Below are 27983 nucleotides of genomic sequence, written 5' to 3'. Positions count from 1 at the left end.
TGCAGTTGCAGTCTACAGGACCAATCATTATTTCAAGCTTGATTACTTTCTAGTAGACTCTTTTTTTTGGCCCCTATTGATTTGCATTGTAAGGACCTACAGATCTGAAATATTCTTCTAAAAATCTTCATTTGTGTTCAGCAGAAGGAAGAAAGTCAGACACATCTGGGATGGCATGAGAGTGAGTAAATGATGAGAGAATTACATTTTTCAGGTGAACTATACCTTTAATTGTTTACTCCCTAAAGATTAGTTTAGTAATCATTTAAGAAAATACATATGGATACAAGACATATAAAACTTAAAAATATGGATCAAGTTTAAATATCCTTTGTCACTTTAGCCATATTCACCCTATATTATAAAATTTGCAAAGTTTACAATCCACATTAAACATGAAAATACCACTAGATAGAGGTAACACAAGAATGCCCTGAAAATGTAAATTATATTAGACTTTTTACACCAGTAAACACTCCATAACCAAACTGAAACTACAAAACACTGAGAAAACTAAAAGACAAACTGAAAAATAACAAAAACTAAACTAAACTAAAAAGGCACATTGAATATAAAATAGAAATTAAAGCTAAATTAAAAATCAAAAACTATAATAACACTGACACAAACTAACACGCAACCGGTCTGCTTCAGTGACAACTCCTTGGATGGTCGGGTCTTGTTCAAAACACAGGGAGCAGAGATTTGCTCATTAGCATGGCTCAGATGGCTTAGATGATTTTCACACACACATATGCACACAGGCCAGCCTGGATGAGAAGCAGATAGGAAGAGTGAATGGATGGGATTTCGGCTCTGTTGAAATCTGTTCTGTGCGAAGAGCTACAGCTGCCTACCTCATATCTGCCGCTCAGTATGACGATAATTCACAGCTGTGGGTCAGTGAATGGAATTGCTGGGAAGGGGATCGTAAAGCTGTGCAGAGATTTCTGGGCACAAATGGCTAGTGGAGGGTGCATCTAAAAGTCCAATTTAGTGCAATCAACACATTTACATGTACAGTCAAATGGTCATTATCATAAAATAACCAACATCTTTTATTTTTAGGTTTATTTTGAGATAATGACCAGCTAACTGTACATTATTCCACTTATTAAATGGCCACATACCAATTACGAAAATAAATGGACATGACCAGTACCGCCACTCCCTATAAGCAGATTACACAGTCTCCATAGGGCACCATCTTACCCTAGGAGGGCACCAGAAAGTCCACCGGCTGCCTTTACTCACATGCTATTCAAGGACCCGAAAGCAGTTGCGGTCATGTCACATGACCCCCGCCAGTCAGACGATTGCCTCACGCTCAAATCACGCAAACACCCCCCGTCCACCTGGAACTCTGTGTAGGGCATCAATTTGGCCAGTGCTGGCCCAGGACATGACATACTGATTTGAGTTGAAATGACCACAGAATGCTGCAATTGTCCAATTAGAATAAAATATTCCAGAAAGCCACGTAGCAATTATGTTTAAATATCTTCTAGATTCTAGGAGCCGTGGTATAGCGACACATGCTCCAAACATGTTGGGAGGTGGTGCTCGTGTGGGAGACGTGGTTTTGAATCTTGTCTGCATCATCTCTCGATCCTGTTCCCCCTTTCCACCCAGAATTTCTCCACTTTCACTATCAATGAAATGGCAAAAAAATCCCCAAATACATATCTGCTGGATTCTTTGTGCAATCTGCTCTTATTCCAACTACTTGAGAGCTTCTCCAATTCACCCTTTTTCTTTCCTTATCTCCCTTAGCCTGACTTTTTCACTCCCGTGGTTAAGGAGCTTGTTGCCCTCCCTCTAATGGGGTTAAACCTCTTCTCTGAAGTCTACTTTCTGATGCTGTTCAATGAGGCAGGCGCTTCGTGCAAGCCAGACCATTAGCCCCTTAAATATATTCCATCATCTCGGCTGGGTGGGCAGCTGGGTCTGGATTTTAAAGAAGACCCTCACTACCTAACCCCCATGCGGTTCTTTCTACTCTAACGGCTTTCTAAGGTCAATTAACACGAACAATCAAAAGGAGAGTGGGTGGACTGCCGCCCCTCAGTGAAGCTGTGTCTGAATGCTGGGGAGAGCTGTTCTAATGAGATAGATATTACCTGGCTTTCTGGAATCCCATCATAGCCATAATCTCCTTTATGTGCTGGAGAAATTAAATTACATACCATCTTCTGCCAAGCCCTCAGAGGCTCCATCTAGATCCCTCTTCACTTTTATACACAAGCTGAAAGACTATTTTTGTTTAAGACTCGCTCTTTGTTTGCACAAGATTGCAGAAGTTCCTGTAAATGCATATACATTTTAGATTTAAACTTTAAACCCACCAAAAATTGGCCCCATTCACTTCCATTGTAAGTGCCTCACTATAACTTAGATTTTTGCTATTTTAAATTAAAGGAAGGACGAGTCAAAATTATGTTTTGCATTAACATTATGCCACAAATGCTGTAGTTTAAGCTTAAATTGTATTGTAACTTTTATATTCCTATAAAGGGATAGCTCCATTACACAAGCCCTTGTTACTTGTTACTCAAGTTACTCATTTCTGGTTTGGTGTTGAAAAAGGTGTATTTGAGCCATACTGATTGGGCTGTTGTGGTACATAAATGTTGTGTAACACTGCTCTAATGCATTGAGACACAAGTTTGAATCCAGCTTGTACCATTACAATCCTTTTCCTCTTCAAAAATAATAATTTCTCATGTAAAAAAATAAAGAAGAAGCTTTGAGGATGGAACAATTCATATTCCAGCATCTGATTACTTGTTTCCATGTTTAAATGTAAAATCAATGATATTCAATACCGTCATTGTGTTGGGTGCTTATACAAAGCAAATGTTCCTGCAAAAAAGCAAAATATTTACAAGCTCCGCTGAGCTGACTTTCCATCAATAAACACTTGAGAAACACAAAACCTTCTGCTTGTGTCTTGGATGAGGGAATGTATTCAGCTCCCATTCTATTCCGCCTTATGTCCCTAGATGCCTCTTGCCTGAAAACACAGGCATTGTGAAGACCCTAGCAGTTTGGTCAAAAATTATGGTGAATTGTGTTGGGTTGCCCTCCTCCTACTTGCATGCTAGAATGAGGAACAGCAAGGTTTGAGTCATTCACCCGATGGGCAAACACACACTTACACACACACACACACACACACACACACACACACACACACACACACACACACACACACACACTTACACACACACACACACACACACACACACACACACACACACACACACACACACACACTTACACACACTTACACACACACACACACACACACACACACACACACACAACAGTTGGGCTCCGTACATCCTAGTGTGTACACCCAAACATGCGTGCACGAAAACACACATGCACCCCACTGGTATGAAAATGCTGTCAAAATAAAAGGAAGGCAAAGTGAAGACCCCACATAGAGAACTATAAACAAACCCAAAATGACATTTCAATGTACCAAAAACTAGATGACATGCTGTACTGTACTCATGAGTCTCGGGATTATTGCAAGTGACAGTGTTCTTCTGAACCTATGATCATCTGGGTAGATGTTGCACGTGGTACAGGAATGTACCATTTTTGTTTCTGTTTTCCATCCATCTGGCAAGTAATGGCCACAAAATTGTTTTTTGTTCCATTATGTTGTGAGGAATATGGGCATGTATGTGTGTGTGGTCTAGTGCGAGTGTGTTGATGTTTTTTTATGTGAAGCAATTATAATGTTTACGTGAAATATGACATTGTATTGTATTTGTTTATTAAACATTCAGTGCGAGCAGTGCCGCAACTACAAAACTGAGGCTTCTGCAATAATAAACAGGCAATTAAAAAGTGAATTACTGCAGCTCCAATTACCAGACTGACACCACAGAGCTCCACACCAACTGGGTAATTACAGGCAACAGCTCAAGCGGAACACTGGCCAACCTAAGAGTATGCGGATATGTAGATTAATGTGCGTGTAAGTCTTTGACAATGGTAAACTGGCCGTTATCATCAGCGGAAACACCAAGTAGGATGTTCGCAAATTTGACTGCAGTTTCTCTCTCTTTCCCTCCATGGGAATTGACTTTAGACACAGACTTCAAAATGAGTTGTCATGTTTATGATTGGTCGAGCACAGCAGGTGGAAAGTTTTATTGCCTGCACAGAAAAAAGGAAGGAAAAAAGAAAGAAAGAAAGGAACAATGGAAGGAATGAAGGAAGGGAAAAAGGAAGGAAGGAAGTGCTGCCTAGACTTTGACCAAAGGAAGAAAGGAGGGAATAGAGAAAGAAAGGAAAGAAGGAAGAATGGAAGGAAGAAAGAAAAGAAGGAAGAAAGGATGGAAGAATGGAAATAAGGAAGGAAGGAATGAAGGAAGGGAAAAAGGAAGGAAGGAAGTGCTGCCTAGACTTTGACCAAAGGAAGGAAGGAGGGAACAGAGAAAGAAAGGAAGAATGGAAGGAATGAAGGAAGAAAGAAAGAAAAGAAGGAAGAAAGGATGGAAGAATGGAAATAAGGAGGGAAGGCAGAAAGGAAGGAAAGAAGTAAGGGACAATGGAAGGAAGTGCTGCCTAGACTTTGAACGAAGGAAGGAAGGAAGGAGGGAACAGAGGAAGGAAGGCAGGAAGGAAGGGAAAAAGGAAGGAAGGAAGTGCTGCCTAGACTTTGACCGAAGGAAGGAAGGAAGGAAGGAGGGAACAGAGGTAGGAAGGAAGGTAGAAAAAAGAAAGGAAGAATGAAGGAAGGGGAAAGAAGGAAGGAAGTTACTCATAACAAAAGAAGGAAGTGATGTTAGACCTTGATTTAATATATTTTAGACACAGGTTTCAAAACGAGCCATCATGTTTATAATAGGTCTAGTGCAGCGCATGACAAGTTTTATTGTCTGCTCATGAAGGAATCCTCCTGGGTGAGTGACGGGGACTCTTAGTTGGCAGAAATTAGGCTCTGTGGCGGTGGGTGGGAGACTCAGGACGCAGATGAGAGTCTACGTAGACAGTTCTAATACTGTTAAGTTCCAGCACATGGGTTTGATTATTACATGCATCATTGGCCCTGTCAAAACATTTTCCTTTCCATTCTTTAATACTCTCTTCAGTTTATATTGTCAAACCTGAGGGAACAAAATGAATCAGGACTAATACAATAAAACCTGTGGTGAAATGTAAAGTCTTCTGATTTATTTGAGTTCTTGTGTAATTCAAGGACAATAGCCTGGCACAAACTGAATCATCTACAAAACTAGAAAGAAGCCCATTATACAGCACATTATTACAGTACAATTTACCTATGAGGATTTTTCAGCATTACACCAACTAAAATGCATACACACACCAGATTAACTCTTTGCTGCTTTACAGAGCTAGTTGATAAAATGAGGCATTGCTGGAGAAAAACAGCAGTTTGTACGTGAAAAAAAGAGCATAAAATAGTGAAAGAGGCAGGGGGCACTGGGGTTTGTGATCATGGCAGAGCTCTGGTATTTCTCCTGCTGACCTTTCCTGAACCAATTAGGGCAGAGCTGGGAATGAGCGGTCAGTGCTGTGTTGGCTGAAAGCCTGTCTGCTGTGGCACTTCAGTGGATGTTGTTTTGATTTGCTTTGTGTTTTTATAACGAGCTTTCAACTCCTGAGCACCTCCAAGGGTTTAGGAGACAATGAGGCTTAGGCTGAGGGTGTGTGAGAGTGTGCATTCACCTGCGAGTGTATATGCGCGTTGATCTGTGTTTGTGATTTGCATTTTGTGTTTGCAAAGGATAAATAATAGTGAGGAAAGAAAAAAGAAAGAAACAAAGAAAGGGGAAAAAAGGAAAGAGAAAGAAAGATGAGAAGGATGAAAAGGATGAAGGGAAGGATGGACAGAAGACAGAAATGAATGAATGAAGAATGGAAGGAAAGAAATGAAAGTATGGAAGGGAAAGGAAGGTAGAAAAGAAAAAAAGGAAGGACATAAAGAATGAAGGACAGAAGAAATAAATTAAGGAAGGAAGGATGGAGGGGGAAAGGACAGAAGGAAGGAAAGGTAGAAAAGAAAGAAAAAACGAAGTAAAAAAGGAAGGAAGAAAGATGGGAATGAAGCAAAAAAGGAGAGAAGAAAGAAAGAAATGAAGGAAGTATGGAAGGGAAAGTACAAAAGGAACAAAGGGAAAGGAGGTAGAAAAGAAAGAAAAAAGGAAGTAAAGAAAGAAGGAATGAAATTAAATTAAAGGAAATACAAGGAAGAAAGGAAATAAAATTAAAAGAAAGCAAGCAAGAAAGACGGAAAGAGCTGTCTAGAGCGATGAATTAGCATATAACTATTGTATTAGTCAAAAGTGTGTGTAATCACTTTTGCAGGTATATGAGCATGTGTGTGTCAGTATGTCCACTCTAAACCTCCCTGAGTCCCATGTGTGAGCTACAGTAACATAATGAGAAATCTCTCAATAGGTTTGGCTTGACTGGGTTTAGATTACACACCACAGCTTTTGTTCTTTCTATCTCTCCCTCCTAAACTCCCTAGGTTCTCTTGAAAGTGTGTATAGCATTTAAAGAATCAATCACCACCATACTATGAAAGGGATATGTCTTTCTTACACACACACACACACACACACACACACACACACACACACACACACACACACACACACACACACACACACACACACACACTTTACCTGTGTGTACCCTGTCTAGTTACTCAGTCTCACTGTGTTTGCTGCTGGAGATACTGTATCGTTCCCAGTGGAATATTACAGTCAAGTACATGTCGTTTTTGACCACTTTGCTCAACTCTTTGCCTCCTTCCATTCCCTCAATCTCCATCTTAGTCAGGACAGCCTACGCTCTAAATTCTCAGCCTCTCTGAGTATCACATGTAACCAGGCACATCACCATTCACCAGCAAATCCGTGCCATCCTCTCATTATAGCAATTCAGGCCTCTCAAACCACAGCTATGACATAAAAAGAGAGGGGAAAAAAGAGATTGCGAGATGAGCTCTCTTACTTAAAATCAACTCAGATTTGCGGTGATGGGCGAGAGGGGGAGATCCAGCATACTAAAACACTCCAGACACTCCAAAAAAAATCCTTTTTAATAGCCTTTGGAAACATATGCATATAGGCATGCATGTACACATGTATAGATTTACTTTTACAAAGTGGGAGGGAGAGTGATGTTTAACACGAGCTGTCCAATCTACACTGGAAATTGCAGATGATACATTTTTCTGTAGGTGTGAGAGGACTTATTTAGGATCAGTGATGTATAGTTTTCAGTGCAAAAGAGCAATGCAGCACTCGGGAAAGCATATTTATAATTTGGTGTGAATGAGCTTTTCTAGCTAATTTCATTTACTGAAATGAAAGAATGGAGCTGGCATGACATTAATGTCTAACACATTATTCCAAACTCACATTAAACATAATAATAATACAAACTGTAGCTTCTGGGTGGCATATAGCCTACAGTGTGGCCTAAAAGTCTGAGACCATGTATTGAAAATGTGGGATTCAATGTGTAATTTAAATCTGGAAATAAAAAATTTTGTTTTAGTATTTAACAATTTAAAAGAAACTTTGTGATGTAAAATTAATTTGAAATATTTTAGAATTTCTTAGTTACTAATCAAATAAGCATATATGTGACCATGTTGACCATGTTCATTCATTTGTACAAAAGGTTTACTTAGCTTGAATTAGTTCAGATTACTTAGCTTCCAATGAAGCACACAGAATGCTCTACGGAACGTTCTCAAATCATGCTGGGATAACATGCCAGGATCCTCGAGTGCATGCTGTCATTAAAGCCAAAGGGTACAGACCAAATACTAAGCAATTCTGAAATGGTGATCTCAGCATTTTGGACACCACTGTATATACACGAACTGAAACTGCAAAGGTTTGTTAATATTAGCAATATAACTGAGGAAGAAAGAGGAAGAAAAAGTGCAAGACTGCAGCAAAAAGAGAGGAAAAGGGGGGAAAGCAATAGGCTTGACTTTAAAACACTCTGCTGGAGCTCGGGGTAAATTCTGATAATTTGCCTCGCCTTATGCTTTCATTTTCACCTCATTTCCAATCATTTCGGAGAGAGGGCACATTTACTAGAGCACACAGACAAAGGCACGCACACACTTTTATGCACTCCACATAACCTACTGTTAATGGTTTTAAGATGGTAATTTTGCTGCAACAACAGAACTCTTGCTGTTTTTAAACTCCTCATTGTAGCATAATAAAACAGAGCTGGAAGCAGGTAGGACTGGAAGATTTGTAGTTTGGCTGAAAGGTGTCTGCTCGTGCTGTAAGCAGCTTTGGTTTTATACTATTATTATTATTATTATTATTATTATTATTATTATTATTTGCGCTGGTGAATTATGATCTGCTGGGAAAAATGTTGCAGAATATTCTTGGTCAAAAGAAGTCCAGTGGCTTATGAGATTTAGATTAGCTTGATGCACTGCCTTGATGCCTAGGGGGATGCATGCAAGCAGCAGGGCTCTGTGATCTCAGCACACCCTGCCATTAGAGATGCCAGCTGTGTCACACACACAAACATACACACAGATACACAAATAAAGAAAGAGAGGAAAGGAAGAATACGACAAAGACTGAAGGAACGAGTTATAGAGAGAGGCAAAGAGGCAGAGAAGAAGAGGGAGGGAAAAACTAAAAGCCTCTCCGAAAGGATGATAAATGACTTGTCTCACTTCACAAGCTTCTGCACACATCCTCCTGCCTCTATTCAATAGTGTGTTTTTTATCAAAGCATAATATGTGAAGATAATGCTGAGAGGCAGCCAGGTCTCGTTATATAAGTGCAGTGGTTCACATACTGACAGCTCAAGCCCCTCTGCACACACAGCGTGGAAATCGCCCTGATAGTTTTAAACAGCCAGCTGCAATGAGACATTAGAACACAAACTGGGGGGAAAACACTGGTGCAATAAAGGAGAAGGTGTTCAATTTATACTGCATACCGGTCTCAGGAGTGGTAACCAATGGGATTTAATGGCAGTGCAGTAATAGAGTTTCAAAGAAGATGTGGGGGTGTACTGTGGAAATCACTGACTGACCCTGGGGTCTAATAGTCACATAAAAGCCTGTCCACTGTCCCTTCTAGACCGAGTACATTCAATTCGGCCAGTTCGCTGCATTAAACACACACACACACATATCACGGTATGGTGACCACAGTGCAGTCGATGAAATCTGAATATAATTTGATCATGTCAAAGGTCAGTTGGAGTCAGCTCGCAAGAATCTGGCCTTTTATACAGGAAAGATTAAGGGATTGGCAAAGGTGCTAATATAAACACAGCCCCCTCAAATGGCCCCTAGAAATAACACAAGGCAGTAAATCCACTGTGTGTGTTCAAGCATAGTCAGCGTAAAGTGAGGTGAATTGCTGGTAATTAAAGGATTGTGGTGCAGCCAACGCTGGACTCTCAACATTTGTACCTGCATAATGTATGTGTATAATGCTCACAAACACCTCTTAAAGCATTTAAGGATTTGTATACTGACCACATAATTGCACAAGTACACTCACACACCTCTGTGGATAATCATGAGCAATATACAGTAATCTCTTTCTTTTCCTCTCCAAACCATTTATTAATCTAATCTAAACCACACATTTATATCAGGCACAACAAGGTGTTTAAAAGAAAAATGCACTTTCTAATGGAGGAATGATGGTGGTTATGGAATGACACATTGGGGAGAGATTAATGTGGCAGTCGAATATGCTACGCACCATGTCCTACCCGCAGGGAGGCGTGGGATCTAGCGGCAGGCACGAGGTGATGAGGCATATGCTGAGGTACATACAGCTCCCTGGGCCCCTCTGCCAGAGCCAGTGCTGACCCCAAAGCCAGCGGGAGCAGCCAGAGAGCCAGACGCAGGCTGATGCGGAGCAGGATGGAAGCAAGACCATCAGGAGCCCTGCCGGGCCACAGACGCAGCACTCCCTTCAGCATGCTACCAGAGTGCATAGGGAGGAAAGGACTTCAAATAGGGGTGTCCTTAGAGCGCCTGGGAACCCATGTCCTGCTCAAGCCTCGGAACCTAACCATGCAACAGAACAATTACTAGAGAGGCAGAACCACAGCATGTGCCAAATTCCACATGGAAAGGGAACTTCCAAAGAGTTCTCTGAGATATATTCAAAAAACCAGCAGAACTTCAGAAGAATACTGATGGATAAGATCCTGGTTTAAATTCCTCTCTTTGTGACATAACAAATACAAAATCCTTCATGAGAAAAAGGCAAGACTCAACAAAATCCAGTCCAGTACTCCAGTATGGTAGGTGTATTGGAGAAAAGAGTGAGTAGCCTTTGTTATAGATCTCCAAACAGTCCTGGACTTTGCCAATGCACTCTATAGATTGACTCCCAGCTGTATCCCATGAAGACGACGCTGCATCTCTTTTTCCCCCTTGGAGAGAATAGGAGAGGAATAGAGAGACTACCAGAAGCGATGGCACACACAAGACGAGATCGCCGCTGCAGCATTTAACTCAATACAGAGCTCCTCTCCCCCTCCCCAAACGACAAATACACTCTCTCTCTCACACACACCACACGAGAACTGCTGCTGCTGCTGCTGGCTGAGACCGCACTGCCTCTCAGAGGAAACATTAGCAGACACAAAAAAGGAGATCAGGAAGAAAGGGGGCACAGTGGTCAAGTGGTCCTCATGTAATGAAGGGTGGTCAGAGTTTCTGAAAATGCAAAATTACTTCGTCTCCAATCTTTCAGTTTTTTAACAGAAGTATTCCTCTTTGGATCAGCAACATGCTTAGAGGAAAAGACCCTCTGAATGAGTAACAAGGAAAGCAAAGAATGATGAAGCTTGGCTTGAGTTTTCCTCCTCTTTTGCTCTCTCCCTCCCCCTTCTACCATCAGGGAGGTGCGAGCAGCTGTAGATGGGGGTGTCTCTTCTCTCGTCCTCTTAATCTTTCTCTCTTTCTGTCTCTTTCTCATCTGACTCCCCTAGACAGAGGGGTGGCTCAGGAAGTGCCCAACTGAAATCTAGAGAGCATGGGCCCCCTCTCTTTCACCAACTATCCAAACCTTGATTTACTCCTTCCGATTTGGCCATTGTTAAGCTGAACAAATTCTCTCATAGGGAGGACAATCACTAGTGTGCATTTCAGCACCACGGACAGCACCACGTTTGATGAAGTGAACTGGAAACAGTGGTCTGGCTTTATTTTTATTATTAGAGCAATGCAACAATAGCTTCGAGCAAACCAGACTGCACCACATCCTCACTAGATGCGATGTGATAAAGAAATAATCGCTAAAAGGTGTCAATTGTTTTCTAACCAGCTGCAATCGCGACAAGTCACACTACAGAGCACTTTATTAGGAACACCTCTATGCCTACTTATTCATGCAGTTATCTAATTCAATGCATAAAATCATACAGATATGGGTCCAGAACTTCAGTTAATGTTCACATCAACCATTAGAATGGGGAACAAAATGTGATTTCAGTGATTTCGACCATGGCATTATTGTTGGTGCAAGATGAGCTGGTTTGAGTATTTCTGTTACTGCTAATCTCCAGGGATTTTCACACACAACAGTCTCTAGAGTTTACTCAGAATGGTGCCAAAAACAAAAAACTTCCAGTGAGAACCAGTTCTGCAGATGGAAATGCCTTGTTCAAGAGAGAGGTCAATGGAAAATGGCCAGACTGGTTTGAGCTGACAGAAAGGCTACGGTAACTCAGATAACCACTCTGTACAATTGTAGTGAGCAGAATAGGATCTCAGAATGCACAACAAATCGAACCTTAAGGCCGAGGGGATACAACAGAAAAATACTACGTCGGGCACTTTATGAGGACTATAGTGTACCTAATGAAGTGCTCAGTGAGCATATGTTCGTTGTTTGCTTCTAATTTTGCAGCGTTGTTTAGGTAGCCCACTGTGAAAGCTCATTGGTCCAAAATCCTGCTGGTCATAATTGTACATTAAACATCAAATATTTTCTGTTTGTCAGTGATTGTGCAACGTCGTGTAGTTTCGCATTCAGTGTAGACATAACGTTGCTCATCACACCTGGTTAGCAATCTGAATAAAACTGCATGGTGATTTTTAATTATTCACATGCTTGTTTCATTGAATCGAGTGTGAAAGTGGAACAGGTAAATGTGTGTAAATGAGTCACCTACTGTTATAACTAAACAGCATAACAGCAGTGTGTGTCAGCAGTAAAAGCCCCAAATGTTCCTCTGATGATGTGTCAGTTTTTTAATTAACAAATAAAAAAGCATACAAAATAAAGTTCTAAGGTGACATGGTAAGAATCACATAATAAATGCATTGTGTAGGCAGGCTAAGGAAGTCTGCAGGTGTGCGTCTCTATGGAGGCTCCAGTTGGAGTGTGAAGGCAGATGTACTAAAAGTGACACTGGTGTCATCTCCACTCAAACAAGGAGAGCTTTTCCTCTCCCACCTTTCAACATCGTTAGCACTGTATAATTAAAGCTGACAAAGCTGGGTGATCAGATCTGCCCTGCCAGGGGCTCCAAAGACACACTCCACAAGGACCCAAAACAGCTATGTTTTGGAAGACAATTTCATCACTGTGACTTTTACAGCAACCAGATTTGTGCATAATGAAACATCACAATACAGCTCCAGAGGTTTACAAAAACAATAGCTATGTTTCCAACAACATTAGTTTATGCACATTTTGGGATATCGCATAAAAACTGCTGGATGGAAATACCAAGATGCGAATACATTTTCAAAATGTGCATAAAAAAATTGTACGCTCGCTTGAGTTGGATAAATGTTTTATTCAACAAGAAAAAATGGGCATAAACTATGATCAAAACATATTTACTGAATAAACTCATATTGAATTTGTTAGGATAAAAGTTGCCCACCAAAAAAGTAATGTGACTGAAAACTCGTTCATTACTGGACTAACATAACAGCGGACCAATCAATGCAACTGAAATGTTGCTCAGGTCATCCTGAAATAACGGTGTCTAGAAAATCCAAAGCCTACAAAGAGTTTGCAGAGCAAATAAGTGTCACAGTCTGTCTTCACCACATTCAAGGGTTCTTATTTTGAAGTTCTCTCCTGCACTACGTTTCCCAGAAGTCACTGCCCTGATCACTCCCTCGTTATCCCCACCTGTATGTCATTCCCTCATTAAGTTGTCAGTAGTTGTGAATCCATGAATTGTTATGTTTGAGGTCACTCCAGTGTTTGTTCCACTCCTGTTATTGTGATTAAAGGATTTAAAGTTTCTACTCCTGCGTCTCCTCTTGACTTCAATAAGTCAAAAAACAGACTTGAACTGTACGGAAGAGAAGGTTTATTGACGCTCTTGAAAAATATATTATAGACCCTCACGGTATAGTCATAAGGATGGATGAACGCAGAAGTGTGCGACGCGCTGATGCTCCAAAAATGAGAGGTCTCGTTTCGACGGATCGTGAGTTGTTATACTCCGTCAACATGTGTAGTTTTTTGGGGCATCATTTTAATACAGTAATAAACATGGAGAAAACAAGTGTTTAAAGACTTTATTCTTTAAACATGTCACCAGTCCTGAAAAACCTCACTGGTGTGATGATAATAATACTGTCACTGGTGTGATAATGCCAGTAGTTCTCGCACTATATTCGGATGTGCTGTGATGGTTAATTGCGCAACAAGAAGATCGCAGCACATATCAAAGCTCGCAATAGATGTGTTCTATGCCCTCCTGTCATTCCGATTTCATTCTTCCAAGGTAGCTTGACAAGACTGGTCTTCATAAGAACACAAGTCCGTTCTCTGGATTCTTAGAATTGAGAAACACCCAAAGTTCTTTTGTTTTTTGTCTGCATGCTCTAAACCACCAGTATTTTATATTAAAAAAAAAAAAACAAAAAAAAAACTCTGTGGCTACAATTTCTCTGGAAGTGACGATTTCATCCTTTTGAACACCCTTGGATGGAAACACAGCTTTATTCGCACATTGTATTTGTGATAATGTGGTTTTTCCGCATAAATTCAATTTGCAACTTGGATGGAAATATAGCTAATGTGGGAACCATTCATAACAAGCTAATTGTTCACAGTGAAATAAACTGCATTTCAAAAATAAACCCAGCTTGCAGAGCGATAATGTTTTTTCCTTTACTGTTTGCAAGACCACCTAATGGTAATGCTGGGGTGGCTTTGAGCAGAGCTCTCCGAGGACCCTCACCATTCTTCGGCAGTCACATGTTTAAGCCAATCCATTTTTTTTTTCAGCTGACCTCAAAATGTGATCCCCAATGTTTTAATACTAGTGCTTTCATTCTGCACAGTGTAGACGGAAAACAATTTTACACAGTAGGGGAGAAATAAGTGGAAATTTAGTTTTCTTTGGTTCTGCTCCAGCATTTTATAATGTTCTATTGTTCTGGATTGCTGCCCTCTTTTAAATATATAGAAAGGAGGAATGATGTAAGCAGAGAAAATGAGAACAAATAAATAAACCTCTTACTCTTTTGCTTCTGTGCTCTATTTTTCATTATTCCCCCTACCCCAACCCATCAATCCATTGACTACAGGAAGTCATGATGCTCCAGTAACCAGTGGGATGTTGTTTATTAAGAAAAAAGATCTTCGATAAGCAAGAGCTAATTAAAAACGATTGAGAGCAGACGAGAGGGTTTCTGTCATGAATAGCAAGATGCGTCAGATTTCATTTCACATTTTTCACGTTAGAAGCACATTATCTCTATAGCAGTGGTCATTTTTTAATCATCGAGTAATTCTTTCGGCTGTTATCTGCAATCTGTCTCTTTAATAGTATTTATACTGAGCAAATCAGTTTAGCAGTCTGTGAAGAAGCATTTCTCCTCATTAATTACAGAATTCAGCAGTGCTCTTTGATAACCATCTCAAATCAAGCCGCATCTCCTCTCAGATCACAGTGTGTCGATGAGACTGATGTTTGATGGGACTGATGGTTTGAATGCTCCCACTTCTGCAGTGATCTGTGTATCGATCAGATATCTCTAACATATTTAAAAAATAAATAAATGTATAACTTTAAAACAAATTCAATTAAATACATTTTTTATAACTGAAACACAATATATTGTAAATTTTTAAAACCACTGTCATTAAAAATAAAAATGCAACTTGACAGCAAAAACATTGGCAGCTCTGAGAAATTTAGAGGTGTTGAAAATGTAAGTTATATTTGTTAAAGGAATATTCTAGATTCAATACAAGTAAGCTCAAGCTACAGATAGGTAACTGACTGTTTAAAAAAAATAGCCACAATTTATACAAAATATGCATTTTAAAATGATTTTAGAGTGATAAAATTGCTTACTAACCTTTTCTGTATAAAGTTATATCCAATTTTACAAATGTGTTGCTATGATGACGTAACGCTGTAAAATACAGATTTAAACAACTTTACAGCTCAAATAATATACGTTTTCAAAGAAGTATTAATGTAAGTGCCTCACTGGAACCTTGATTTTTGCTTTTTATTTGTGACGAGTCGAAATGAATTTATTTAATTGAACCTGGAATATTCGTCTACAACACTAAAATTAAATATATATATATATATATATATATATATATATATATATATAGTGTACACAGTAATGTGCAAAGGTTTTAGCCACTTTTTCACAACAATTTGTCTTAAGATGGTTATTTATGGGGGCCTGAGTAGCTCAGCGAGTAAAGACACTGACTACCGCCCCTGGAGTTTGCGAGTTCAAATCCAGGGCATGCTAAATGACTCCAGTCAGGTCTCCTAAGCAACCAAAGTGGCCCGGTAGAGTCACATGGGGTAGCCTTGTGGTGGCTATAATGTAATTTGCTCTCAGTGGGGCGCATAGTGAATTTTGCATGGATGCCTCCACATGTATGTCTCCGCGGTAATGCACACAACAAGCCACGTGATAAGATGCATGGATTGACGGTCTCAGATGTGGAGGCAACTGAGATTCGTCCCCCTCCACCCGGATTAAGTTGAGTCACTACACCACCACGAGGATTTAGGAGTGCATTGGGAATAGGGCATTCCAAATTGGGGAGAAAAAGGGGAGAAAAAAAGATGGTTATATTTATATATATATTGTACTGTATATTCAAAACTATAATAACCCTAGCATGCAGCGCTACACTTGAGGTGGAATAATGTGTAATATGAGGGTGCAGACCTCATATTGCAGATTTTTTCAAGTTGAGAGGCTCTCCACGTATAGGTCCACGGTTTGTGAGCCCAACACCCAGGATTTACTTTGGCCACTGTGCTTGCACAAAGCCTTTCTCCATCTGCACTGCCTTCACAGGCTACTGATCACAGGATTCAACACATCTAAATGAGACTGTGTGTGTGTGTGTGTGTGTGTGTGCATGTGTGTATGGGAATACGGTTTGACAGTGCAGGAACAATAAAGACCCTATTAAATGAAAAACTGGGCCTTTGCAGTTTTTAGTTTTTTTTGTTAGAGGCCACCTATATGCTAGCATACTCCTAAATGTTGATAAAACTAACTTTTAGCAGATATAAATAGAATTTTATAATATACAGTCTTTCTCTTTCAGAAAAAACAAAACAAAAAATCTCAAATACTGATTACTCATCTTGCATTCAGTGGTGTATACAATGTTTTGCCCAATAAAATGCTCCCTAAAATGAGAATTCCTCCAGCTTCCTAATTCCATCTGTCTACGACTAGCAAGAGCAAGCATCAATATGTTCTCAGCAATGATAAATTCATGGGTTTATATGCATTAATAAAGGTGTGATTACACTCATTTATTTTATTTACAACTGAGTTTATCACATTAGATATAGAGGGAAAAGAGCCACCAGAAAATAATTGTTGAAGATTTTCTTTATAATTCTAAGATGGCAGAAAACCTCTGCCATCTTCCGCCTGCTGTTCTGAATTTCTAAAAACACACACTGAATATTATCCAACAAGGAGCAGGGTCTGGATGATGTAATGCACGCCATCTATTTGGTTTCTTCTCCCTTAACAAAGGCGGGCTCTTATCAGTTTGGCAAACCCTCAGAATGGATTAGCTTTGCATTGCTAGAGCCTGTAATAGATCTTCTCCGTAAACCATCTCAAGGACTTTCCCTCTACTGCAGATTCCTGGCACTCAGCACTTTTACAGGCCATGAGCACAGAGGGTTTCAGACCAAATCTGAATCAATTGCCCTCTTTGGGTGCAGACAGCTCAATATTACAACAAACCCATTCCAAAAATGGCCACACACACACACACACACACACACACACACTAGCGCATACGAAAAAAACAACAACAACAAAAAAAATACGTTTCCTGTAAATATTATTTATATCTGCGAGAAATAGTCTATTAAGCCATGTTTCATGACTGCCGTTCCTGAAATCTGACATAGATTTCCAGTAATGCATTATCCTCTAGTACCCTCTAGTGGTGTACCACTAGATTGAACTCATACTATTTTTGCAGTGTGCAGTAAATAATAGTGTGCACAATATGTAAATATTCTGTATGAATGGATGATCTCCTACATTTGCCAATATGTGCAGTATATAACACTGTAGACTAAACTGCATACTCTACCCAAATGCAATGCACTCGATCTGAAATTCCATTTCCATTGTGACAAATAATCCAGACATAATAACAGATGTGATTTATAAAAAAAAATATTTACATTTTGTTTTTTTTTATTTTTATGGAACATTATCGAAATGACAAGAGTTAAGAAAATACCAAAAATTGGATTAAAATGCAAAATAGCAGTTTTATTTTCAAGATAATAACTGGACAGCACTCCCTGAATTAAACACAAAATACAACGAGATCATGTGACAACAATGTAACATATACATGTTTGTCATTGCATAATGTATATGTTTTCAAATACTCTTTCTAAAAAAGTGGGCAGTGTACTGTACAGTATGCAGTTTGCTATCATTTCCTTCTGAACACAGCCACTTTCTAAAGCTCGGTGCACACTGTGCGAATTTGGCCATGATTCTTCCGTCTGAGACAAATTTCGGGAGTCCTAAAATATTTCTGTTGTCGTAGGGCAAAATTACCAATATTATAACGTTCAGTGTGACATGTTCACAGACGGCCGAATAATAGCCTTTGCGATGATCTGTAGCCTCAGACGAATTCTGGCAATGTCAGAAATTTTGCATCGAAGCCAAATAGTGTGACTGCTATTACGATGGCCAGATGAGATAGTCTGCACCTCTCTCGCACCCCAATTCACTTGAAAAGAAACCTACCCACTCCAACTTTATAAAAAAAAAAAAGTTTGAACAATTAATACTGGTAAGTATTTATGGGATATTTTAATTCAAATCAGCAGATACAAATGGATACAATTATAGAAATCTATGTTGTGTTTGTGCATCATCCATAGGGAATTTGCAAGCATGATATATTATCAGCATAAATAACCCCGGGCACTCATGTTCACTCTCAACATCTGTGTTTTCTGTATTTGTGATCAAGTGGTCTTAATATAGGGCTATTTGACAAAATCCTTCTTTCTTTTTATATGTTAGCTTATGCAAATCTCGCCGTTTCACTTCTATTCCACAACTCTCCCATAACACGAGTCACGTTTACTGATCGGGACGATTGGAACCACAGTCTGCTACATTGTGTATTGTATAGTCTGACAATGTCGCACAGTGTGCCATGGTGATATCATTGCGATCATATAGCACAGTCTGACAAGCAACAATCCTATAGGACTGTACAAATCCTACAGTGTTTAGCAGGCTTAATGATCACTGAGATTCCATTTTAAATCAATATGACGTGACATTTGATCCATTGACAGAATCTTGGCTCTTTTAATCTCACTTAAAAAAGTATTGTGATTTATTGTGTGCGTATGTGCGTGTGTGTGTATGTGGATTGAGTATGAATGGGTGGAAAAGTGTTTATTGACTAATTGACTAATATTCTTAAATGTTTTAAGAATACCACACTACAGCAGTAAAGCTGCTAGCACTGAATTTAGTTTGGGTGGTTTCTGGATCAGTGTTTTGTGTTTTTCTACACTATATAAAAAACAGAAGAGGTGATAGACTCACGGTCGTTGCATAGCGGTCCTCCAAATGATGTCATGCTGCAGTCGCAACTGAAGCCCTCCCACTGCTGCAGACACACGCCCTGATTGGAGCAGGAATCCTCCTGACAGGTTGTGCTTGGGCCTGCAAAGACAGATGACAGAAGAGAAGAGAAAGAAAAAAAGAGACAGAAGAGGGGTATATAAATTCATAGCCCCTTTACGACATAAAATCCACACTAGAGGAAGCACTTTTATTGCAGCAGAAACAGCCACACAGAACCGTCCCATCTGCTCACTCCTCATTAAGATGAAAAACCAGCTACCAATGAGAACAAAATCTTCTACTTTTAACTATTCAATCTTTTTCTAACACTGTTGAGGGATCTGAGGTGGGCAAAGAAAATGAAAATGCACAAATGTGTGTTTAATAGGTTGAATGTATTAACGTAACTAATGTAAAGGAAAAGGAAGCCAGTTGAAGGAAATGGACATTTTGTATAGCTTTCAATTCCAGTGTGATTACACAAAACAAAGCGTAACTAACACTGTTTTAGCTCATATTTAAGCAATACCACATGAGCAAGAGTGATGTCATACTGAATTTACTGTATTTTCAGTAAAACAGGCATCTTGATTGTGCAATACTGCTTTTATGCAACAGTTCTATAAACAAGAAGTTAATATTGAGTAATTGACATAATATGGCCACGTGTTTTTTTTTTTTTTGGTCTATTGATGCTGTGCTTATAAAAATAGCTTGCATAGACTAACAGTCTGTCTGGAACACCACAAACACAGACAAGCGAAGTGAAACAAACATTGAAGCATCTCATTTCTGTTATACTTAATATAGGTACTCTTGGAACAGCGCTTGTCCAATCAGATTAGAGGACAGGAACTAACAGTTGTATAAAAATCATTGGTCCCACTTTATATTAGATATCTTTAAAGGGATCTTTCAACCCCAAATTTTAATTCTCTCATAATTTACTTACTCTCGTGCCCAGTGCTAATTTTTTCTGTTTTTTGTTTTAGTCATAGTTTTAGTCATTTGACGAAAAATGTCCTTTAAAATTGTTTCATTATCGTCATGTGCACCATTTTTATCTCGTCTTTGTTAACAAAATAAAAAAAACGTTGTCAATGAGCGTTTTTGTCCTTGATTCCGTTGACGAGATTAAAACTGCTCATGCCACAAATTAAGATGTTTAGAAGAATATTTCCGCTCTGTAGGTCCTCACAATGCAAGTGAATGTGTACCAAAGCTTGAAAAAGCACAAAAAGGCAGCATTAAAGAAATCCATATGACTCCAGTAGTTAAATCCATGTCTTTCGAAAAAGACTGACATTTAATTACCTTTTTACTATAAATTCTCTTCCCGCCCAGTAGATGGCGATATACACAAAGAATGCAAATCACCAAAAATAAAAGAAGAAGAATGTGGAAGTGAAAGTGAAGGAGAATAGTCATTGTAAAAAAGGATGGTAAAATGTATTTAAAATGTTGGTACCATTCACTTTCATTGTATGGACCTAAAGAGCTGAGATATTCTTTAAAAACTCTTTTATTGTTTTCAGCAGAACAAAAGAAAGTCATACACACCTGGAATGCTTTGAGGGTGAGTAAATGATGAGAGGTGAACTATCTTTGAGTGAACTATACCTTCAATTACTATGTCCTAACATTAAGATATATAATACAATGTACTTATTTTGTAACAACATTTTGTTCAGCAAAATTCTCACAAGATTCAAATTTGATGCTACTGATGTTGAGGTACAGGTAGGTTTAGGGGTAGGGTTTGGGTTCAGATTTGGGTTAAGGTTTAGTTTGAGGGTTAGGAAGGGTTAGGTTTAGGATTAGGGGTAAGGTTAATAGTGTAACTACAGATGTAATTTCATGCAGATACTTTAAATTCAAAGAACAATGCAACAACATGAATGTACATAATGAGTACGTTGTATCAAAAGTACGTAGTAGTTAAATACACCTAATATAAAGTAGGTCCAAACCATTACATCTTTATATTAGATTCATGAACCATGGCATTAATTAAGACATAAAAAATGGACAGGTGACTTGATTTTAAAGTGCAATCCAAGCACCAACCCCAGCATTTGTGGTGAAGGAGTTGCATTTGCAGTAATCTGCAGTGTTTGGCTATAGTAATAATACAGGGCTCTGTTGTGATAACAACATCTGCTCCTGGTGTTGCTGAGGTGGGTTTAAAGCAGCAGCACTCCCTGAGGACACAGGGCTGTAATATAAATGGGGGCAGTCTGGAACAGCTCATTTTGTGTTCTGTCTACAGAAGCATACTTCTGTAGGGGGGTTGGCATGTTACCCTTCTTCTTCTTATATTACAGCCTGCAGAAACACTTCAGTTCTCATTTCTCTCATTACTTCAGCCGACATGTAAAACAGGCCCTTGGCCCTCAAACACTCCCTCCTCTCCATCACTCAGCCATTTGGCCAGTCAGTCGCACATTTGTGACTCGGCCACTAGACTCTGGAAAAGCAGGAAGTGAAGTGAGTCTGGCACAGAGAGAGAGATCCAGATGAGCTCTGTTCCTGCTGTCTCACCTGATCTGTCTGAGCAAAGCTCATTTAAATTCTCAGGCAGGGAAACAGAGAGCCGGCACGCTCCCCTGACAAGTCTTCTCTTAAACCGAGTGTTATCTATCTGAGTAGAATAATCTGTGTTTGAATCCACGGGAGAGATCGCCAAAGCGGTTGGGAAATTCCATCCAGTTTTAACGGCCTTATTGGAGGATAAAAGCTTTAGACTATTTCCGGCGCTTTTGTGTGGAAGGAGTTTAGACTGCATGCAGCAGGTGGGGGCATTGTCGGAAGAAGGGAAGGGGGGGTGCATGCCTCCAATAAATGGAAAAACAGATGTAAGCTCCAAAGCAAAAAAAAAAAGAGGCAGGGAAGTGAGGGACAACTATGACACAGGACACTTTGGACATTTTAAGACCGGGGCTGTAAATACAAGGAGTGTTTAAAGTGCTTGTATTTACGGTGATGGAGTTACTAAACTGGCTGGTTGGCAAATATGATCTATGACATCAGACTGTCACACTGGAAGAGGGGTAAAAAAGGGGCATCAGTTTAAACACACATTTATCTATCTACCTTGCAAGTCAGCTTTCAGCAATGCAACTTTTGTCAGCCAAACGAAAAAGAAAACAAAATATATAAGATGTTAGTAAAGGCACTGGAATGACTGTGATTGTAACAAATTAATAAGTAAAAAATTTAAGGGAAACAGAGTGCTGGAGAGACTTGGGGAAGAAAAGAGGTGGAGGAAAAGAGATAATGAGACACAGGAAAAAAAAGACAAATGGGGAACAGATATGATAAAAGTCAGTGTAGTAGGTATGTATTCAAATGTATTCATATGTAATGTATGTAATACAATGTTTACATGCCTAAGTGACATTGAAGATTTATATACAACAGAACAGCAGACATGCCATTTAGACAATATATGTGAATATGTACTTTTGGGCCTCATATTTATGGGGAATTTAGCAAAACATATCTTCTTACAGAAGTAGGGTTAGTGTTTGGGTTAACTTTAGTCTGTATTGATTATAATTAGCCTACAAAGTGTGTAAATGTGTGTCTATGCTCATTTTTAGAGTGCCGCTATTTTATTGTAGTGCGTATAGGCGCCTTAACAAAAGCTGCTGCAAGACCTATTGCATTTAATATAATTGGAAGCACTTTACATTAAGGTTCCCTTCGTTAACATTATCATGCATCATGAACTAACAATTAACAGTATATAGTTTACAGCATTTATTAATCTTTGTTAATGTTAGTTAATAAGAAGTTCATGTTAGTTCACAGTGCTTCAACTAATGTTAACAAATACAACTTTTGATTCTAAACAAGTATATGTTGGAATTAATAAATGCTTTAAAAGCATTGTTAATTGTTAGTTAAATAATCAAAGGGAAGCCTACTGTAAAGTGTTACCATATAATTTAATAATTTCAGTCTATTTTAATATTTATAATATTAATGGGAACTATTGAGCATTCATGTTATTTTACATGTCCATTATTATTTTTATAGTGGCTTTAGTGTGCAGATTTGATTCCTCGACTACAAAGGGATGATGTGAATTTGATGTCTTCCTTCTAGTGGGCATTAAAGCTGCCTAATACTAGTCTTCATGTCCTCATCTGGTCTACTTTCATTCTTTATTATAACTTTTTTTTTAATACACATATCACATTTATAATAATAGCAAAGTCTTCAAAATATAAATGGAACTATGGGAATGACGTTGTGACAAAACAAAATCCAAAATAAATAAAAACTGTGGTATATTTTAGCATCTTCAAAGTAGTCACCTAGAATTTGCAAAAATGTACTCTTGACATTTTCTCAACCAACTTCTTGAGGAATCACCCTGGGATGCTTTTTAAACAGTATTGAAGGAGTTCCCATCTATGTTGGGCACTTATTGGCTGCTTTTCTTTATAAATTGATCCATGTCATCAATTTCAAAAACTATTTGTTTTTTTTTAATACATTTTAATTTTAGAATGAAATAAATTAATATGGTGGCACAATTATATTTTTGTCTACAAAACGAATTTCAAACATTTAAGCATACACCTTCAGATCAAAAGATTTATATGATCATGAGAAACATTTCAATCAATTGTTTCAAAACGTTTGACCGGTAGTGTTTATTGACCTTTTTTCAAATGTAAAGCATTTAAAAATATGTTGCTGCTAGCCTGCCTTCTGAGTAATGTTAGTACCATCAATGGTCATATAGGTGATATTTCATACTTGCTTCGCTAAGTTGAAAGCTTCCACAAGAGGAAAAGAACACAGGACATTAAAATGGCTAAAAAATGTCCCAACATGGGGAAAAACACAACAACAACTGCCTAGGTAGAGAGTGAATATAACAGGAAGCAAAAAGGATGAACATGAGTGCATGAGATGAGACAAGGGTGGAGACTGCAGTCATCAAGTGAAGGGATATGGTAAGTCGACCCCGTGTCTTCCCATCCCATTCCTACCGTTTTCCTCACCTTCACATCCTCTCTCCACCTGGCCGGCGTTAGACAGCGCATCTGACAGCAAGTCTGGCAATCGGCCGTTCAGGTCTACAGATGCCAAGCAGCCTTGGAAGCCTTCTTTAGAATGCACCAGCTTTGGCAGGTCCTTATACATCTCTTTGGCCACACCTCCCACATACAGATCACCTGTAGAGACAGGAAATATTATGGCCTAACTGACAATGTAATTTTAATTAAACTATAAGGGGAGCATGCTATGTGCACATGAAAATGTACACCATTGCCCTCTGCTGGTACCATAGTTTATTGCAAGAAACAAAGAGTTTAAATAACAATACAGATCCTTTTAAAGGTGAATTTAATTGGCTCTTACTCGTCTCATCTGTCCCAGAAGTACTTGTTGTTTTGCACACTTTACTGACCCCCATCGTCCTGGATACTGAAAATTTTCATAAAACACTACCGCTTTACACTGAAAATGTTTTTTTTTTTTTTTTATCTTTTCTTTTATTATTTTTAGTCTGTTTACCCACAGTTTGTTTCATGACTCCCTGTCGTTTTGACATTTTATATTTTCACTTGCACTCATTCTGTTTAGACTGTCTGTTGGATCACAATCCTGCTGATATACCATCTCTCTTGACTATACTGTTGTCTCCATCATTGTCAGTATAGTATTTTGTGTTTGTTGTTATATTGTTTGGTTGGCTTTATGTAAAATTTTTTAATAAGCAAAAACTTAGTGAACCTTTAAATGGAATAATAATAATAATAATAATAAGTAAATGAAAAGAATTAGGCACAGGGTGACATAGAATACGTTTCTTAAAGGTATAGTTCACTCAAAAATGAAAATTCTCTCATTATTTACTCATTATATACCCTCATGACATCCCAGATGTGAATGACTCTTTCTTCTGCTGATCTGAGATGGCATGAGGGAGAGTAAATGGTGAGAGAATTTTCATTTTGGGTGAACTATAATTTTAAATTTAAATTGTCAATTAGTTTGGAATTAATTTGGAATTGAGGTAGCAAACAGGATACCGAACTCTAATTTTACTTAAAATGTAAGGATCTACAATTGAAATACACTCAAATTCAATTAAATTATTATAATGGCTGTAAGTGAAGTATTTAATAATACAAACTTCTGTCACACTGAAGTGTGACTAAATTTCTTTGAATTGCTATTTAGTAAATTCCTCTTGCTGTCATTACATTCATATTCAAATTCAACATCCTGCAGTGTGGGGCATATTGAATTTAAACTTCATTGTTCCAAAGTGAATTGAAAGGGATCCATTTCTTAAATTATGAACTTTGCCCTAAAACTGAGATATAATTCTTATAAAGAGAATACCACATGTACCTTTCAGATCCAGGTTCTTGGCTCCCATGGTAGTCTGTGTGGTGATTTTGGTGTCTATTTTGACAGTGTGGAGGTTGTTTGTATCTCGTGAAATCATCACATTGTGCCAGTGGTTGTCATTTAGAGGTGTGTTGGAGTTTCCTTTGATGAGGTGAGCTCCATTCCCCAGATCTGACACATAATGAAGATATCTGCAAGAACACCGTTATGATGACAATTAGTGAAGGACATCAACATGTTTTCATTATCATCCAAGCACATACAATATTTATAATACATTATTGCATCCATTCAAATCAACCGTAGCATATTAAAAGTTAATGGGGCTCACCCTTTAACCAGCTCCACCACTATAAAGTCATTGCCGTCTCCTCTGTTGTAAAGGATGAGACCATCTGGGGAGGTAGTTTTAAACTGGAAGAACAGGTGCATGGAGTAATAGGCCTGCAGGGTGGGCAGGGTCACGTAGCTAGAGCGAGACTTGAAGGTCACAGGGTCTGCCACAATACTCCTGTAGCCAATCATGGCATTCAATTCACAGTAGTCGATGTCCCCGTTCTTGCACAGGTCAATGTAGGACATGCCATTGAAGGAAAGGCCTTGCAGGTGTCCAATAAAGTTGGAGGGTACGGCAGGCATGTAACGCTTCTCTGTGACGATGCCGGTTTCCACATTGTGGAACTCCAGCTGCGTGTGGTCCCCCGTGATTTGACCTTACCAGGGCGAATAATCGAAGACACATTTAATACAGGAAGCGCAGGGTGCTTTATGTTTCATGACACAGTGGCTGTGGCCGAAACCGAAAGCTGCCCAGATAGTCAATGACTTCATCTTTGTATGAAGGTTTACCTTCTATGGAAACTGGTTTCAAAGGTACCATAATGTCACATCTGATGATCTAATCAAGACCAACGTGAGCAATGGAATCATGATTTCAAAGATTGAAAACATGGACTTTTAATAATTCATTTACTTCTTTAAACTGCTCCATCAAACACCATTTTTAATCCTTCCACCATCTGCACTTACTGGATTGTAGAATATTATAGGCAGCAAGGATACATCTATGCTGCTTTCAAAAACCAGATGAAGACATCATAGTAGACAAGATGTTAAACAAACATTGAGTTCAGGCATACTTTGGAGCCTTCCTACCTCAGTATACTTCCTACAAACGCAGCATTTTATTTTAGTTTCGGACACAGCCAGCATTGCAAGAAGTTGGTCACACTTGATGTGGCAAAATTAGATTTGTATAAATATTATAAACAAGCAAATTCTAAAGCCTCTTCAATTTCTTACAATGTAGAAAAATGGCAGCTTGATTTTTTTGAGAGATCCAGTGGGAGGAAAGGAAGTCCTAAATATTTTAAATGCACTTTTAAAGCTTCCCATGAGGATGTTCTCTCACTCTAAAATCAGTAAGGTTATGCGAGTATAATGTGTTCCCTCCATGGATTGACCTCAAATGCATCAGCATTAAGAGAAATAGCAAGTCTATTTTAAAGCGTTGAATACATGCCCGCAAGCCCAGCGAGGAACCAAAAATGATTGCATTACATTGTGCAAAAGAACAGCCTTTTTCATTTGATTCTTCATTCTATGTGTTAACATTTGGGTTGTGGATATAGTGAGAGCACGTGCTGTACCTTCAGAGGTCTGCAGGTCATCCACCGTTAGCTTCAAACTTTTGCCTCTCCTGATAACACGAACTGTGTGCCATTCGTTGTCATTCAAGTTCTGGCCCGAAAATATGGTCTCTGGACCTTTACCTATAACATGTCCCACACAGCCGTTAACACAGAGGGCAGGGGAGAGAGAGAGAGAGAGAGAGAGAGAGAGAGAGAGGGAATGAAGAGAGGCAGGGGTTGTGTAAAAAGGGGATAAACTCAAAAAGAGGTGACAGAGGCATGTAGAGATAAAAAAAAGAGGAGGGTTCATAAAGAAAGAGCGAAGGAAAAAATGATGTGCTCACTCAATTATTCTGTCACACAGCTTCACACATCACATTCACTCATCTTTCTTCATATCCTGCAGTCATGCTAAAACCATTTTAGATTCCCCGAGTCAGTCAACATTAAATTAAATAAATTATGGGTCTTTAATTCCAACCAATCTGAATAATGGTATATAGAAGAGTCATGCCCATTCAGACTCAACTTCCTAAAAAAAAAAAAAAAAAAGAAAGAAAAAAAAAGTTATTTTTACAATTCACAATAATTTACACGATGATTGTTAGTAAAAGCATTTATCCTAAACACTGTGGCACAAATCCCCCATTCATATGTCTAAAATTTCATTAGTCCAATTGAGTTGCACCTTCTACAGATCATATAAACTGAAAATTCTGTCTTCATCTACCCCACCCTCATGTCGCTTGAGACTCATACTCAGACCTTTTCCTGTGGAACACAAATGGATATACAGTCAAAATGCAAAGAGCAAAAAGCTACTCTTTACTATACAATGAAAATGGATGGTGATCACTCC

General features: G+C 38.8%; 1 protein-coding gene across 23 annotated transcripts in view; it reads right to left on the bottom strand.

Annotated features, from left to right (window-relative positions):
* Positions 1-27983, bottom strand: part of LOC127626642 (neurexin-1a-like) — a 223136-nt gene that overhangs the window by 48148 nt on the left and 147005 nt on the right. For 14 of the 23 annotated variants that reach the window (XM_052102591.1, XM_052102607.1, XM_052102602.1 and 11 more), the window contains 5 exons: positions 27143-27265; positions 25825-26206; positions 25494-25684; positions 24134-24307; positions 19095-19214 (listed from right to left, as the gene is read on the bottom strand). In XM_052102591.1, coding sequence (XP_051958551.1) covers positions 19095-19214; positions 24134-24307; positions 25494-25684; positions 25825-26206; positions 27143-27265 — 990 coding nt within the window. Of the gene's footprint in view, positions 1-9759; positions 10013-19094; positions 19215-24121; positions 24308-25493; positions 25685-25824; positions 26207-27142; positions 27266-27983 lie in introns of those variants that run through there. The other 9 variants (XM_052102589.1, XM_052102590.1, XM_052102601.1 and 6 more) reach the window with 2 other exon arrangements.

The sequence above is a fragment of the Xyrauchen texanus genome, chromosome 33 (genome assembly GCF_025860055.1).
Source record: "Xyrauchen texanus isolate HMW12.3.18 chromosome 33, RBS_HiC_50CHRs, whole genome shotgun sequence".
Lineage (NCBI taxonomy): Eukaryota > Metazoa > Chordata > Actinopteri > Cypriniformes > Catostomidae > Xyrauchen > Xyrauchen texanus.
Note: the sequence above shows the minus strand (reverse complement) of the source record. Positions and strands in the feature narration are given on the sequence as shown.